The sequence below is a fragment of the Bos javanicus genome, chromosome 21 (genome assembly GCF_032452875.1).
Source record: "Bos javanicus breed banteng chromosome 21, ARS-OSU_banteng_1.0, whole genome shotgun sequence".
Taxonomy (NCBI): Eukaryota; Metazoa; Chordata; class Mammalia; order Artiodactyla; family Bovidae; genus Bos; species Bos javanicus.
In genome coordinates, this window is record NC_083888.1 from 64285048 (window position 1) to 64300795 (window position 15748).

A 15748-nucleotide genomic window follows, 5' to 3' on the forward strand; every position below is an offset into this window, starting at 1 on the left:
AGGGGTGATAAGGGTCTGGTCTCTCTGTCCCTATGTTCCCGCACCCTCCTTGGTTTTATCTGCTCTTTCGTCCCTGGCTCACCATGTTTCCCATAAAAAATTATAGATGTTGCCTTAAAAATATGCAACAGGGTATATAATTTTTCTAAATATTTCTAGAGGGTACATAAGCAGAAAAACTGGGGGACTAGAATAATACACATATTTCTTCTTAGTCTGTATTTTCTATTTGTAACACTGTTTTTTCCTTGTTTTTTTTTTTCTCCCTCCCACCTCCACCCCCATTCTAATATACATACTGAATTTTCTTAAATTGAGTTGAAAACTATAGATTTTCTTTTTATTCTCCTGGTTGCTACTCCTAGCTTACTGTGACCCGTGCTTACTCTTCTTTTTCATTATGATTCTTTGAAGTCTGGTCAGGGTCTGTGGCTTCCCTGGGTCTTCAGTGTTCTCTGACCTTTCTCTTCCTTGTAGAGTAACCCGCTCCCACACACACAAGGAATTTTTGTTCAGAATTATAAATATACTCCCTTAAAAAATGGTTTCTGATTATCATTGCTTACTCAAACATCATTAAACCTCCGGCTGAAAGAAACTGTATCAGATTTTTGCCCCCCCCCCACCCATTTTTCTAACCACTTTTAAACAACCATTTTAATCATTTTGCAGTTTGCAGTTCAGTGATATTTTTTATAACACTGTGCAGCCATCATTACTCTGTAGTTTCGAAACCTTTGTATATCACTTCAAAAGGAAGCGCCATACTCATTAAGTCATCTCTTCCCATACCTCCCTCCATCCCCCATATTCATTATATTTTTAATGGTTTTTTTAATGTTTTGCCATCTTGGGGGCTCTTGCTGGTTGAGGAGAGACTGCCCTTCCCAGGGCTGACTAATTCCTGTAGACAGTAAATTTGTTAGTGCGTTCACTTTTCGTATACACACCAGCCAGTCTGCAGTCCATACTCTCAACCTCCTCTGTCTGACTCACATACCAAGCCAGTGTTTCTTCCTGCCCTAAATCTTCTCCGGGCCCCACAGCCTGCTGGAATCATTCAAACCAGCCAATCCTAGTCTGTTTACCCTGCTCTACTTTCCCCACGGAAATTCCGAGAAAGGCTGCAGCCCCTGGCCTTCCGCTCGCTCCTTCCTGCCTGCAGACCAGCTCTGGAGCCTCTGCAGTACCAGACCTTTTGTTTCAGGGGGAACTGTGAGTAACTTAAGCTTTTCTTTCGATGGCAGTGTTGTCACTCAGTCACCTTTATAGATTAAGATCCAGACACAAATTACCACCACTGTGACGGTGGAAATCTGTGTCCTGTCTCTCTGTGAATTCTCCATTTCGTGTATAAATGGAATCACACAGAGTGTGGCCTTCATATCTGGCTTCCTTCACTTAGCACAGTGATCTCAAGGCTCACCCAGGCTGCAGCATGTGTCGGTACCTACCTCCTTTTTATGGCTGAACAGTGTTAAATTATATGCTCCCTCTTTTTGTAACTAGTTATTTCTTCCTTCATAAATGTTCTTTTGTGCTTGAATACAGTAAAAGTTCTTCAGAGTAAGATCTGTACCTAGTAAACTAAGATCTTATATACCTGAAAATGCATTTCCCCCTCATATTTAAATAGTTTAGTTTGGTATGAAATGCAGGTATTGAAGGTTTTCCCTCTAGAATTCTGAAGATAACATTCTATTGTCTTATTGCAGCTAGGATGTAGAAATCTGGCCTGACTTTCATTTTTCTATTGGTGATCTGATTTTACACTTGGAAAACTTTTTAGAATTTTCTCTTTGTCTGATGTTTGTAAATATTATAATCTGGGTACATGGACATGCACACTTACGTGTTTTATTTATCAATTCTGTTTGTCACCCTGTGAGCCTTTTCAGTCTAAGCTATTAGGTCTTTCTTTCTTGGATTCTGAAAAATCCTGTCATTGTTTCTCCAGATGTTTCATCTCTTTTTCTTTCCTTCTCACAGGAATTGGCATTTTTCTCCTTTCCTTGTTTTTCCTTCCTGATGTGTCTTGTGTTGGGTGTGAGTCGCTCAGTTGTGTCTGCCTCTTGCGACCCCCTGCACTGTAGCCCACCAGGCTGTTCTGTCCATGGGATTCTCCAGGCGAGAATCCTGGAGCGGGCCGCCATTTGCTTCTCTAGAGGTCTTCCCAGCCCGGGGCTCCCACCCTGCAGGCGGATTCTTTACCGTCTAAGTCGCCAGGGGAGCCTGGGTCAGTTGTGTGACCTGATTTTGTGTTTTTCATCTCTTGTCAGTTCTTCGCTGAGGCTGCCTATTGAGTTCTTTATTTCAGCAGTTATATTTTTACACTAAAAAATTGCTTGGTTCTTCTTTCTCATAGCTTATTCCCACCTTATAATTGTATCTTCCCTTATATCTCCAATGATTTTTACTATGCTTGTTAAATTTTCAAAGTGTTTCCCATGGTGTAGTTTGTCCCTAAGAAAAGCTTCTACGTGCTTCATTTACTGTCACACTACTCTACTACAACACTGCTTCACTTCTTAAATTTTTATTTATTTTTATTAAGTATAGATGATTTACAATGCCATGTTAGTTTCTGGTATAAAGCAAAGTGATTCAGTTCTATATATATACATATATAAATATGTGTGTGTGTGTGTTTTTTTTTTTTTTTCAGATTCTTTTCCATTATAATTTATTACAAGGTACAGAGTATATAGTTCCCTGTGCTATATAGGCCCTTACTGTTTATCTGTTTTATGCACTCTAGTATGTATCTGTTAATCCCAGACTCCTAATGTACCCCCCCTTTCCCTGTTGGTAGCCGTAAGTTTATTTTCGATGTCTGTCAGTCTGTTTCCTAAATAAGTTCCTTTGTGTCATGTTTTAGGTTCCACATGTAAGTGATTTCACACAATATTTGTCTTTCTCTGTCTGACTTACTTCACATAGTATGATAATCTCTAGGTCCATCCATGTTGCTGCAAATGACATTAATTCATTCTTTTTTATGACCAAGTAGTATTCCGTTGTATAAATGGGCCACATCTTCTTTATCTGTTCATCTGTTGATGAACACTTAGGTTGCTTCCATGTCTTGCCTACTGTAAATGGTGGTGCTATGAACATTGAGGTGCATGTGTTTTTTCAAATTAGAGTTTTGTCCAGGTACATGCCCAGGAGTGGGATTGCTGGATCACATGTCATATGGTAACTCTAATTTTCTAAGGAAGCTCCGTGCTGTCCTCCATGGTGGCTGCACCAGTTTGAATTTCCATCAGGTGTAGGAGGGTTCCCTTTATTCCACACCCTGTCCAACATTTGTTATTTGTAGACCACCATTGCTTCACTTCTGACACCAGATGTGTGAGGTTTTCACACGTGAAGCATTTCCGCGACACTAATTGGGTGTCCTACAAGTATCTGGAGGTAGCGTCAGATCCCGTAGGTTAAGGGCTCTGTCCCACAAGGCTGTCACCACCCAACCCACCCCCACCTCCGCTTCAGATATCAATCACAAATCCAGGTTATTACCTGGGCTTCCCACCAACTGGCTATTAATGGGAGGCTCCCATACCCGCTTTGTGGGGTTCAATTTATTTGCTGGAAGAGCTTGTAGAACTCAGGAAACCAGTTTATTACAAAGGAGATGAAAGGATACAGGTGAAGTCAGATGTAAAGATCTAAAAGGCAGAGTCCAGAATGGTCCTGAGCACAGGGGCTTCTGTCCTCGTGTTGAGGTTGTCCTGCCCTACCAGCTCTGGATGCGTTCTCTTCACCAACCTGGAAGCTCTCCAGACCCTGCCCTTTGGGGATTTTATGGAGGCTCCGTTAAATAGGCATGATTGAGTACATCCGTAGCCAGTGATTACTGAACTCAACCTTCCTGGAAGCAGAGGCTGTGGATTATAAGTTTCAACCTAAGAGGGTTCCCTTAGGGGCTTTCCAGAAGTCACTTCATTAACATAAACCAGGGGTGGTTGAAAGGTGCTTGTTATCCATAACAAAAGACACGGTTCACTTTTATCATACAAAGCTATTTCAGGAAGTGAAGACTAAAAGACCAAGTATTATAACAAGGAATGCTTCCGTTGCTCTTATACTTTGGAAACTCCTTGAGTTTGGAGACCTCAGAGCCAGAAACGGGGACAAAGAGGAAATATGTATTTTTTAATGTATGTCACAGTTTTCGTCGTTTAAATGAAGGCTTTCTTTTACATTTTTGTTTTGTAGTGCTTACACTTCTTAGAGATACTACAGTTCTCCCTGTGAGTTCATTGTTTTCTCAGAACGTTCAGTTGCCCCGTTAGTCCTGTGTGGATTTGTGCTGCAGATGAGTTTGGCCAGGAGCTTAGTAGAGATAAGCTCCCCTGGTGGCTCAGAAAGTAAAGAATCTGCTGCAATGCAGAGACCCAAGTTTGATCCCTAGGTCAGGAAGACCCTCTGTAGAAAGGAATGGCAACCCACTCCAATATTCTTGCCTGGAGACTTCCATGGACAGAGGTGCAGTCTGTGGGGTCGCAAAGAGTCAAAACACAACTGAGCGACTACTGCTTTCACTTCGACGAGATGAAAGTTCCTTGGGCAGATCACCATAGTAATATAGACAAAGCCCATCTCTTCCCTTCCAAATGCTTAGGTTTGAAGAGCAAGGCCGTATCTATATCCTCTCTGTACCACCAATAAGTTGTATCTTTTTAGTCCCAGTCTCTGCAGCAGGACAGTTCTGAATACCCACTGTGTACCAAGAATTACGCTGGGCACAGGTGGTTATAAAGGATGAATAAAACATGGTAGCTCCTACCTAAAGGAAATCATCTATGACAACTAAACTGATAATGTTGTTAAGTGCTGAAGAAACACAGCAGCAGGAATGGCTTTCTCTGGGGGCGTGGGGAGCACTAAGTGCCTCCTTGAAAAGGCAGTATGTAAATTGGGTCTTAGAGGACAGAAGTCTGGCTGCAGTTGGTCATGAACCTTGCTAATTGCTCTCGACACTTGAACAGTAATTCAGTGAGACAGTTATAAAATTCTGTTTAAGGAAGCACCCTATAATGTATTACTGCGAATTGAGATCAGCATCTGGTAACGCTGTTCGGGGTATAGTCGGTGCAGGGTAGGTGTTGAGTTCATGAATAAATATATGAGTAAAGAAATGAAGAAGAAGGGCACCAGTGATGGTCACTAATTCTGTGTAGTCATTTCTCTGTCCTCTTTTTCTCTACTCCTAGGACACAAGGACCTTCTACTCAGAGCACTCTGCCTTCTTTTTAACACAAATTCTCATGAAAAGCCAGTATTATATAAGCATAATTTTTTTTCCTGTATTTCTTAAACAAAGACACTTTCAGGCTCAAATATCCCAAGACTGAGTAGAAGAGAGATTAGTCTGTTTAGAGAAAAGGAAACTTAAAATCAACAGATGACTTAAGCCACACAGCGACTAGATCTTAACTACATTTCATAAGTAAGCTGCTGCTGCTGCTAAGTCACATCAGTCGTGTCCAACTCTGTGTGACCCCATAGATGGCAGCCCACCAGGCTTCCCTGTCCCTGGGATTCTCCAGGCAAGAACACTGGAGTGGGTTGCCATTTCCTTCTCCAATGCATGAAAGTGAAAAGTGAAAGTGAAGTCGCTCAGTCGTGTCCGACTCTTCGCGACCCCATGGACTGTAGCCTACCAGGCTCCTCCATCCATGGGATTCTCCAGGCAAGAGCACTGGAGTTGGGTGCCATTGCCTTCTCCGCCTAAGTAAGCTATCTTTTAGTATAGCTCCCTAATTTGTTTTCAACCATTCTGCTTCCTTTTGGGATCTAGACACATGGAAAATACCTCTTTTGATTCAGGTCAGTATAGTTGTCATTTATTGAGCATGATCAAGAGCCAAATGCCTTAGCATTTAATATCCTATGTGAGATTTGGTGCCCCTCAGCTTCATTTCTTTATTCATATATTTATTCATGCAGTCAGCATCTACCCTGTACCTAGTATATTCAGAACAGCGTTACTAGGTGCTGAACTCAATTTGTAGTAACACATTATAAGGTGCTACCTTAAACAGGACATTTTTTAACTGTCTCACTAAATTGCTCTTCAAGTGTCAACAGGCACTATCCTATTTTTCCAACATTTTCTATTTCCCTGACACAGTTGACTTAGAAACTGGTGCTGCACCTGCAACCCATAGCTATTAATATAACCAGTCATTTCACTGAACATGAGGCAGCTAGGTCAGACGTGGAGGAAGTGAATGCCCAAAGACATATAGCATGCCAGTAATGAAGCATGGGCTAGACTCCATATCTCAAAATGCTCTGGCCATAGATCTTTCCACATTTCTTGCTCCATCTCAGAATTCTTCCACTCAAGTGCTGTATTAAAGCCAGATAGTAGAGGGTTTTTTTTTTTAATGCCCCCCCAAATTTACTCTTACTCCTTGGAGGGAAAGTTATGACCAACCTAGATAGCATATTGAAAAGCAGAGACATTACTTTGCCAATAAAGGTCCGTCTAGTCAAGGCTATGGTTTTTCCAGTGGTCATGTATGGATGTGAGAGTTGGACTGTGAAGAAGGCTGAGTGCTGAAGAATTGATGCTTTTGAACTGTGGTGTTGGAGAAGACTCTTGAGAGTCCCTTGGACTGCAAGGACATCCAACTGGTCCATTCTGAAGGAGATCAGCCCTGGGATTTCTTTGGAAGGAATGATGCTAAAACTGAAACTCCAGTACTTTGGCCACCTCATGCAAAGAGCTGACTCATTGGAAAAGACTCTGATGCTGGGAGGGATTGGGGGCAGGAGGAGAAGGGGACGACAGAGGATGAGATGGCTGGATGGCATCACTGACTCGATGGACGTGAGTCTCAGTGAACTCCGGGAGTTGGTGATGGACAGGGAGGCCTGGCGTGCTGCAATTCATGGGGTCGCAAAGAATCGGACACGACTGAGCGACTGAACTGAACGGAACTGAAAATTCACTCTTAGCTGTTACCTATTTATTGAAGCCAAAAGAAGAATAGAAACGTGTTTGGAGAACAGACAAAATGAAGGATGAAAGTAAAAGGCACATTCCCACAATAATGATATTTAAACTCAGACTTTAGGAAATGAAAAATAATGCCCTTTGATACTTTAATAATCATAATGAACTTCTGCTTCTGGCTGTGACAGAGTAATTGTTACAGACTTGTCATCTTAACAGACACAACTATGAAACTGAACAAAACATTCAAGATTCCTGAATATAGAAGGATATTGAAACTCATACGAAATACTAAATTCTTAACAGTTTTCAGGCACTGAACAGGCAGCACAATTCTGTGAGTGGAGAAGCCCCGGTGATAAGCCCCACCATTGGTCTAGCTTTCTACCTGGAGTTTCCTTCTGGTCCTGGCACAGAATGGTGGAACCCAAGCTAAAAGTTGGTCTTAGTGAGCTCAGCAGTCAGATACTGGAATGCCAAGCTTCTGAAACAACTGGACATTGCAAGGGCAAGGAAATACGGAAGCAGAAGCCAGGTTGAGTTTTGTGTAGGGATTCACTTCGGGTTGTTGGCTGAGGGCTGCTATGAATGAGTAGAGTGAGACTCTCTATGACACCCAGGGCAGATAGCCTTCTGCAGGGTTGAGAGCTGACTGCTGCCCAAGGTCAGGCAGTGCTGGGAGATGCTGGAGATGCCTGTCAACCCAAATGAAGAGACCTCACTGGGCACCTAGGCATTCAGGTGAGACCTCAGAACAGCTGCGCTTTAGGAATAAGGACTATGCCCTTGAGAAAGGGACATACCCTAGGACTAAATTCAAAATGGAACTAGAACTTGAGAAAGAATTAATCCAAGCTTGATAGCACTAAAAAGACGTGCCAATAATTTACCTAACAGCCGGGACAAACTCAATACCTTTAAAGGAAGACACCATAATCCAGACTCTGAGTGTATCATAACAATGTCAGATGTATAAATTCATGGACATACAGTCAGAAGATACGACCTATACTTAAGGGGAAAAATCAGTAGACAGGTGGCTCTGAAGTTGGAACTAGCAGACAAGTACTTCAAAGTTGCTGGTATAAAAATGTTCAAAGACTTAAAGGGAACAGTGGATAAAAAGAGCAAACGGAGACAGAGAAATGGAAATTATTAAAAATTTGCCAAATGGAAATTATAGTCCTAGAAATAAAGTTTTAAAATACACTGGATGAGGGAATTCCCTGGTGGTCCATTTGTTAGGACTTCATGCTCCCACAGCAGGGGGCATGGATTCAGTCCCTAGTTAAGGGACGGAGACTCTGCAAGCTGCATGGCCCAGCCAGAAAATTCACTGGATTAGATTACAGGTGGATCAGAGATGGCACCAGGAAGTGTTGGTGGACTTGGAAACTAACCAATGCTGCTGTGTCGCTTCAGTCGTGTCCAACTCTGTGCGACCCCATAGACGGCAGCCCACCAGGCCTCCCGTCCCTGGGATTCTCCAGGCAAGAACACTGGAGTGGGTTGCCATTTCCTTCTCCAATGCATGAAAGTGAAAAGTGAAAGAGAAGTCGCTCAGTCGTGTCCGACTCTAGCCATCCCATGGACTGCAGCCTACCAGGTTCCTCCGTCCATGGGATTTTCTAGGCAAAAGTACTGGAGTGGGGTGCCATCGCCTTCTCCGAAACTAACCAATAGGAATCATCTAATCTGAAAAATAGGAAAATAGTACTGAAAAAAATTAACAGCCTTGGTGACTTGTGAGATAATAACAAGAGGTCTACATACGTATAATCAGAATTCTGGAGGGAAAAGGGAATGATAAGACAGGAAAAAATTGTTTAAAGAAATAATTATAAAAAATGTCCCATGTTTGGTGAAAAGCCTGAACTTAAACATCCAAGAATTCCAGTAAACCTCTAGCAGGATAAATATAAAGAGAACCACACCTAAGGCCATCATCGTCACAACTGCGGGAAACCAAAGAAAAAGAGAAAATATTAAAAGTGGCCAGAAGAAAGATTACATAGAGAGGATGATGATGTGAATGATGGCTGACTTCTGTCAGACGCTGTGGATGCCAGCAGATAGTAGAACAACAGTTTTAAGGTGCTGATAGAAAAAAAAAATCTCAACATTCTCTATTCAGGAAAAAAAAGCCTTTGAGTATGTTAAGCAAAACAAAGATATTCCAATAAAAGAAGAGTAAGAGATTTTATTGCCAGCATCCCTGATGTACAAGAAATGCTAATGGCAGTTCCTCAGTCTGAAGAAAAATGATACCAGGCAACTCAGGTGTTTAGGAAGGGATGAAAAATGCTATAAAGGATAAATATATGTGGGTAACTATAAAAGGCTTTTTCGTAATTAAAAAGTAGACATGCACATATGACATTGTACTGAGATGGTTGTATGGCATCACCGACTCAATGGACATGGGTTTGGGTGGACTCCAGGAGTTGGTGATGGACAGGGAGGCCTGGCGTGCTGCAGTTCATGGGGTCACAAAGAGTCAGACACAACTGAGTGACTGAACTATACCATTAAAGATGGGAGTGGATTTATGCACTCGTAAAGTTCTTATATTTTACATTAGTGTAATATTAATTCTAAGTATACTGTGTAAAGTTAAGAATGTGTATTTAAATCCCTAGAAAGACCTCTAAAAAATAATGTAAAGAAGAATAGCTAAAAAATCAACAGTATAGAAAAGTTAAAATGGAGTTTTAAAGAGTAGTTTACCCAAAAGAGTGCAGGAAAGGAGTAACAGGGAAACCAAAGACAAATGAGATAAACAGAAAAAATAGCAAAATGATAGGCTTCCACCCAAGCATATCAATAAATGTAAATGGACTAAATACTCCAATTAAAAGGTAGAGATGGATATGCTCATTAGCTTGATTGTGGTGATTATTTCATAATGTATGTGTCTAGCATTAGCCAAGGAATGCAGGTAGCCTCTGGAAGCTGTAAAAAGGCCAGGAAATTATTCTCCTTTTGAGCCTCCAGAAGAACCTGTTGAACTTTCTAACACCTTGGTCAAGCCCAGTGAGGCCATGAGATCAGTGTCAGATCGCTGGCCTACTATTATCTTATAAAACTAAGGTAATAAATGTGTGCTGTTACAAGGCATAAGTTTGTGGTAACTTGTTTTAGCAGCAGGAGAAAATCAATAAGGACAGAAAAAGATATACCAGGCAAACAGCATAAGGAAGTTTGAATGGTTGCTTTAATATCAGATACAGTAACCTTAAAGACAGTGTTAGCAGCAATAAAGAGGGGCATTTTATACTGATCAAAAGGGCCATTCATCCAGAAGATAGAATAGCCTTAAAAATATATGTGCCTAACAAGAGCTTCAAAATACATGGAGGAAAACAATTGGACAGAAATAGACAAACCCCCAATCATGGTTGAAGATTTTAACACTCTTGTGTCAGCAGTTGATAACAAAAGTTAGATAGAAATAAGTCAGCGGTGACAACAAGCCAGTAAGGACATAAGATCTGAACCAAACTATTAAGCACCTTGACTTACCGGACGCTTTTAGACCCCTGCGCCCAATGTCAGAACACACCTTCTTTTCTTGTGCATGTAGTACAGTCACCAAGACCAACTGCCTCCTGGGCTGTTGAACAAGTCTCCGTAAATTTAAAGGGATTAAAGTCATACAGGAAAAATGAAGAAAGAGTCCTGTGTATGTTCTTTGACCACAGTAGCATTAAATTAGAAATAAATAATAATAACAGAAGTAGGATAACGCCAAACATTTGGAAATTAAAGTATTTCTCAATAATCTGTAGATAAAAGAGTCACAAGGTAAAACAGAAAATATTTTGAACTAAGAGAAAAAAACCCACAGTATGTCAAAGTTTGTGGTTTGCAACCTAAAGCTGTTTTTAAAGGGAGATGCGTATCTTTGAAACCCTTTGAAACTGCATTTTCAACACTTGGCTCTCACTGAGTGTGCTTTCAGCTCTCCAGTTTCTTTTGCGCCGTACTCGGAACAGCTGTTCTCTGCTCTGTCGGTAATAACATCTCAACGTGTCGATTTGCTGACCTGCCAGTCGCTGCCTTTCTAAACAGTAAAAGCCCTTCAAGGACAAGAGCTGCCGTTCTCGGCGGTGTTTTGTCTCCAGTTTCTGACACAGTGCATGACACTTGGGTTCTCAGTCAGTTCTGAATGAAAGTTCGGGAGTGGATCTTACCTTCCTGAGAACCCAGTGGAGATAGGCGGACTGAGGATGATTAACCCCATTTTACAGCAGAGGAAACAAGCCCAGGTTCCTTTAATGAGCCGGTGACAAGGCCACGCTTCCATCACCCCTCAGATATTTTCTTTTCAGGCCACTGATGACAGAAATGTCACCATTCATGAGAAGTGTCTCCCTAACAGAAGCACGGAGTTTATTCGAGCGTAAGCCGTGAGGCCTTCCCCAGCTGTAATGCCATCATGGCGTGTGTGCACACGGGAGGATGGGCCAGGTGCCTTTCTGAAGGCATCTAGGGAGCCATTGGCGCTGGGCCCCGAGTCGCGACAGGTGGGGAGCCTGGGCCTTGGCCTTCTCCATGCCGCGCCGTGCAGAAGTGCCGGAGCGCGAGGCTGCAGCCTGGCGCGCGGGCCGCCCACACTGGGGGGCTCTGTGCTGCAAGCTCTGTCTCTGTTTTCTACCTAGGTTTCAGTTCTCAACTGGGGCTTGTTTCCCCTTTGTCTCTGGTTCAGCTTCCTTTTCCTGTTTGGTTTCAAGTAGAGTCTAAAACTCGAGTCACTGCCTTCCCAGAGTCTGTGCGCTCAGGTCAGCTGGCCTGGCGGGAACTTGGGACTCACCTCCTCGGGCTCCCTGTCCTGCAGACTTGCAGCCATGGCCTTTGTGTGAGTACGGGGACCGCAGGGGACAGAGGGACCTCGGAAGCAGACCTGCAGCTGCAGTGGTGAACAGCCTGAGGGACCGTGGAAGCCTCCCCAGGTCCCCCGGCTGCACTGATAGGGAGACCGAGGCCAGAGGGCAGGAGGGCTCACGGCCACCAGACGGTTACGGTTTGATGGAGCCGCCCGCTGGTCTGTCCGCCGCACCAGCCTGTGTCTCTGGATGCCTGTTCTCGTTAGTGGCGCTGTGTGTGTGTGAGTGTGTGTGTGTGTGTGTGGCAGAAGCACTTCCTCAGAAGTCAGATGCCTGGCGCTGTTGGTGGGGGCTCTGAGCTATCTTGGGGTCTGGGGTTTGGCTCAGAGGTGCTCTTCTCTCTAGAATGGCCTGAGAACGCTCCGGGGTCTTCTCTGAATCCTGGGCACAGAGGGAGGGACTGGGGTGCCTTTTGTACAGATAGAGACCGCATGGGCTGACACAGCGGAGCCCCGACCTTCTTCCTGAGACTCGGGGCTGAGTGTAGGCAGCAGATGGCTTGGGCTGCGGTGGTTTGGCACGTGTGTGGGCACCAGCCAGTCCGTGTCCTGCCCTGGTAGTTGTGAGCTACTCTTTCCGAAGTTGAGATTGGGACTCAGATGTGATTCTCCTGTGCCCTGCGACCCCATGAAGGACTGGATCGTGAGACAGAGCTTTATCCTCTGGGATTTGGGGCACTGAACTTCATCGACTCATGGCAGCCTGATGTCTCAGCATAAATTATACTCCTTCCCCTTTAAACATTTCTTCTCAGTTCCCAGGCTGCTGTTTCACCAGTGTTCTTGTTTGATTCTTTCAACCATGTCGGGTGGTCAGCTCGGGAAGGGTCATCACTGCTGTTCAGGGGGCAAGGAGGCCTGGCCTCTGACCAGCCTTGGAGCTTTGCTCAGGGCCGTGCAGCTGGTTGAGGAGGCCCAGGAGGGAGAGCCTACCCAGCACAGCACAGCCGTGTCGGGAGGTTCTCCCGGGACACCGAGCGGGCTCTCTGCATGCGGCCTGTGGGGAGTTATGACGGGGACAGTACAGTAAAAGGGCCCCTCCAGTGATCCTGGTCAGCAGGAGGGCTTTGGCCATCACAGCATACCCCACCCTACCATGGCAGGGCCTCAGCCAGGCTGCCAGAGCCCCTTCCTCCAGGCCTAGCGGCTCACAAAGCCCAGGGGCGCAGTTGGCCTCTCCTGCTCCTTTGCAGCCGGTTTTCCTTTCCTCTAACATTTCCTTAGTTGGCTGCACTGGGTCTTAGCTGCAGCATTCAGGATCTACGGTCTTCGTTGCAGCATGTGGAATCTTTAGTTGAGCCATGTAGAATCTAGTTCCCTGACCAGGGATTGAACCCAGGCCCCCTGCGTTGAGAGTGCAGTCTTACACTGGACCATCAGGGAAGTCCCTGCAGCCAGTTCTGTATCGTTTTAGTCATTCCCCTGAGCTTTGCGGGATTTGTGGGTAGAGCTGTGGCAAACAAGACTTGCTTCTTTAAAGGCACGTCAGTGTCCACAGAGGGCAGGGACCAAAGTCATCATCAGCCACACTGTGGGGAGCTCAGTGTATTCCATCCTATCTGCTGCTGATGGCAGAAAACAGTATCAGAAGGAAACGAGGAGGAAGCAGAGCCATTCTTAAAACCTTTAAAACCGTAGCAGTCTTGTAAGTCTCCATCTTCAAAGCAACTCGAGCCCCTCCACCTGTGGTAGGTCACCCAGGGTAGCGGAGCTTCAGGCACTTCAGCCTCTTCTTCAACCAGAGTCACCCTCTTTTATCTTTTTTTAAGTATTCCTCCATGTTTCTTTAAGGGGGGAAAAAAGTTGTTGCTGGTGATAATACCTTGAAATCTGAAAACCACTGATTTAGTCCAGCTCTGAGGTGCACGGATGGGGAAACCGAGGCCCAGAGTCAGGGCAGAACTCGTGAGTGAGTGGTCCAGCCAAACCGCAGGCCAGGTTTTCTGGCGCCCCCTCCCCGCCCTGCCCCAGAGGCCGCCGGCCCTCAGGGTGTCAGCGGGGCTGCTCGTGCAGCAGGGCTGTGGAGCCCGGTCTCTGAAGAGCGTCTTGAAACTTTGCCGTCGTGTTCTGATCAGAGCATCTCATGGGAGTGTGTTGTGTTCCCTGGGTGTCCTGAGGCAGGAAGTGCCTGAGAGCTGGTCTAGACTTTGACAGCTGAACCCTTAAAAGAGAAAGTAACAGCAGTGCCCGGTCTCCAGTTCTCTACCAGGCGCTGTGCTCACTGTGTGATCTGATGTATGTTGCATTTAACCTCCTCTGTGGTTTCCGCTGCTGTTCCATCTCGCTGGTAAGGACAGGGGTCAGCAGAGTCAGCTTACCAGCTCCAGGGCACACTATTGGGAGAGTTGGGGTCCAAAGTCAGCTCTCTTGTGTTTTCAAAAGCTAAGCTTATCTGTAACTTCTCAAAGGAACTTGCCCAGAATTACAGTTTGAATCAAGGCTCCTAGTCTCTGTTACTCTGTGTAGTCTCCAGTTTCCCACTGTTAATACCACGGAGGCAGGAGGCCTCCTCAGCCCTCCTATAGTGCCCATGTTTCTGTCTGTCAGTCATCCTTCCTTTGCCCCCTCCCCTCCCAGCCTAGAGCTGTTCGGGCACAGGGTCTCCGCCTGCCCATGTGCCCCGGGGATGACGCACACTCACTCAGGTGTGAACCTGAGCTGGTGATCAGGGGGTCAGCTGGGCTCAGCCTGGTCTCGTTGCCAGGCTTTAAGCTTACCCTCAGAGATGCATGTACTGCCCGGTCCTTGGCCCGGCCAGATCCCCTCAGAGGCCCCCGAGCCGTGTTGACCCCTGCTCCCCTTCCGCACAGACTCGGGGACACAGGCGTACATTGGAATTGGAAAGTGTGTGAGGTTGGAGCCGCCCTTGTGTCTACCTGGCCTGTCAGCTGGGTGGCCTCGAGAGGAAGAGTGGGAAGGCTTGAGACGGGCTCAGGCTGAGGGTGTCAGACTCTCAACAGTTGGTCTGAGTGTTTGTTCCGGATTCCACCAGGCTTCCCAGAGAAGCAGGGCCAGCTGTCCAGGCATCTGGGACACTGGCGTCGGAGTGAGGAGAGGCTGGCAGTCTTGACCGCATGTGACCTGGCAGTCTGGCCCTCCCGACCAGCTTGGATAGAAGAAAGGACGTTTGGGCTTGACACTGAATTTATTCTTCATTTACCAAAGCCTTTCTTTAATTGGCACACTCACAAAACGGGGCCGTAGTCGCCATTTGAGATTCTGCGTCTTGCTCAGTGATGCCTGATTAGTGTTTTCATTCCTGTGGTGCAGCAGTTCCTGAAATGTGCTCAGAAGACCTACCCTCTTAGGGCTCTGAGTCAAAACTTATTTGTAATAATACTGAGACATTATTCTCCTTTTCAGTCTCGTCTCATGAGTGCACAGTGGAATTTTCCAGAGGCTCTATGACATGTGTTGACATTGTCACTGGGACAGCCAAGGAAATGTGTGCTTGCGTTTTTTAAAATTCTTAGTTTTAATTTCAGATACGATAAATATAGATAGACTTAATCTCCGTAAACGGAAGCTTTCTGGCTCCCTCAGTAATTTTTTAAAGCTTATTTTATTGAAGTGCAGTTGATTCACAATGTTGTGTTAATTTCTGCTACACAGAAAAGTGATTACACGTGTATATACCTTCTTTTTCATCTTCTTTTCCATTGTGGTTCATCACGGGACACTGAGTACGGCTCCCTGTGCTACGCAGCAGGGCCTTGTCTGTCCATTCTACAGGAGTTTTCCTCTGCTCATCCCAGACCACAGTCCTCCCCCCCCGGCCCCCACTGGCAAGCCCAAGTCTGTTCCGTGTCCGTGAGTCTGTTTCCACGTCCTGGATAAGTGCGCTTGTGTCATAGTTTAGATTCCGCATATAAGTGGTATCGTACGGTATTTGT

The 15748-nt window shown here is 45.2% G+C and overlaps 1 protein-coding gene across 8 annotated transcripts in view; it reads left to right on the forward strand.

Annotated features, from left to right (window-relative positions):
- EVL (Enah/Vasp-like) overlaps positions 1-15748 on the forward strand; it is a 148259-nt gene that overhangs the window by 73458 nt on the left and 59053 nt on the right. Inside the window, exon 1 of one of the 8 annotated variants that reach the window (XM_061395314.1) lies at positions 11712-11828. The exons of 6 other annotated variants lie outside the window; for them this stretch is intronic. In XM_061395314.1, coding sequence (XP_061251298.1) covers positions 11818-11828 — 11 coding nt within the window. In that variant the 5' untranslated portion in view covers positions 11712-11817. Of the gene's footprint in view, positions 1-11711; positions 11829-15748 lie in introns of those variants that run through there. One more of the 8 variants, XM_061395318.1, reaches the window with a different exon arrangement.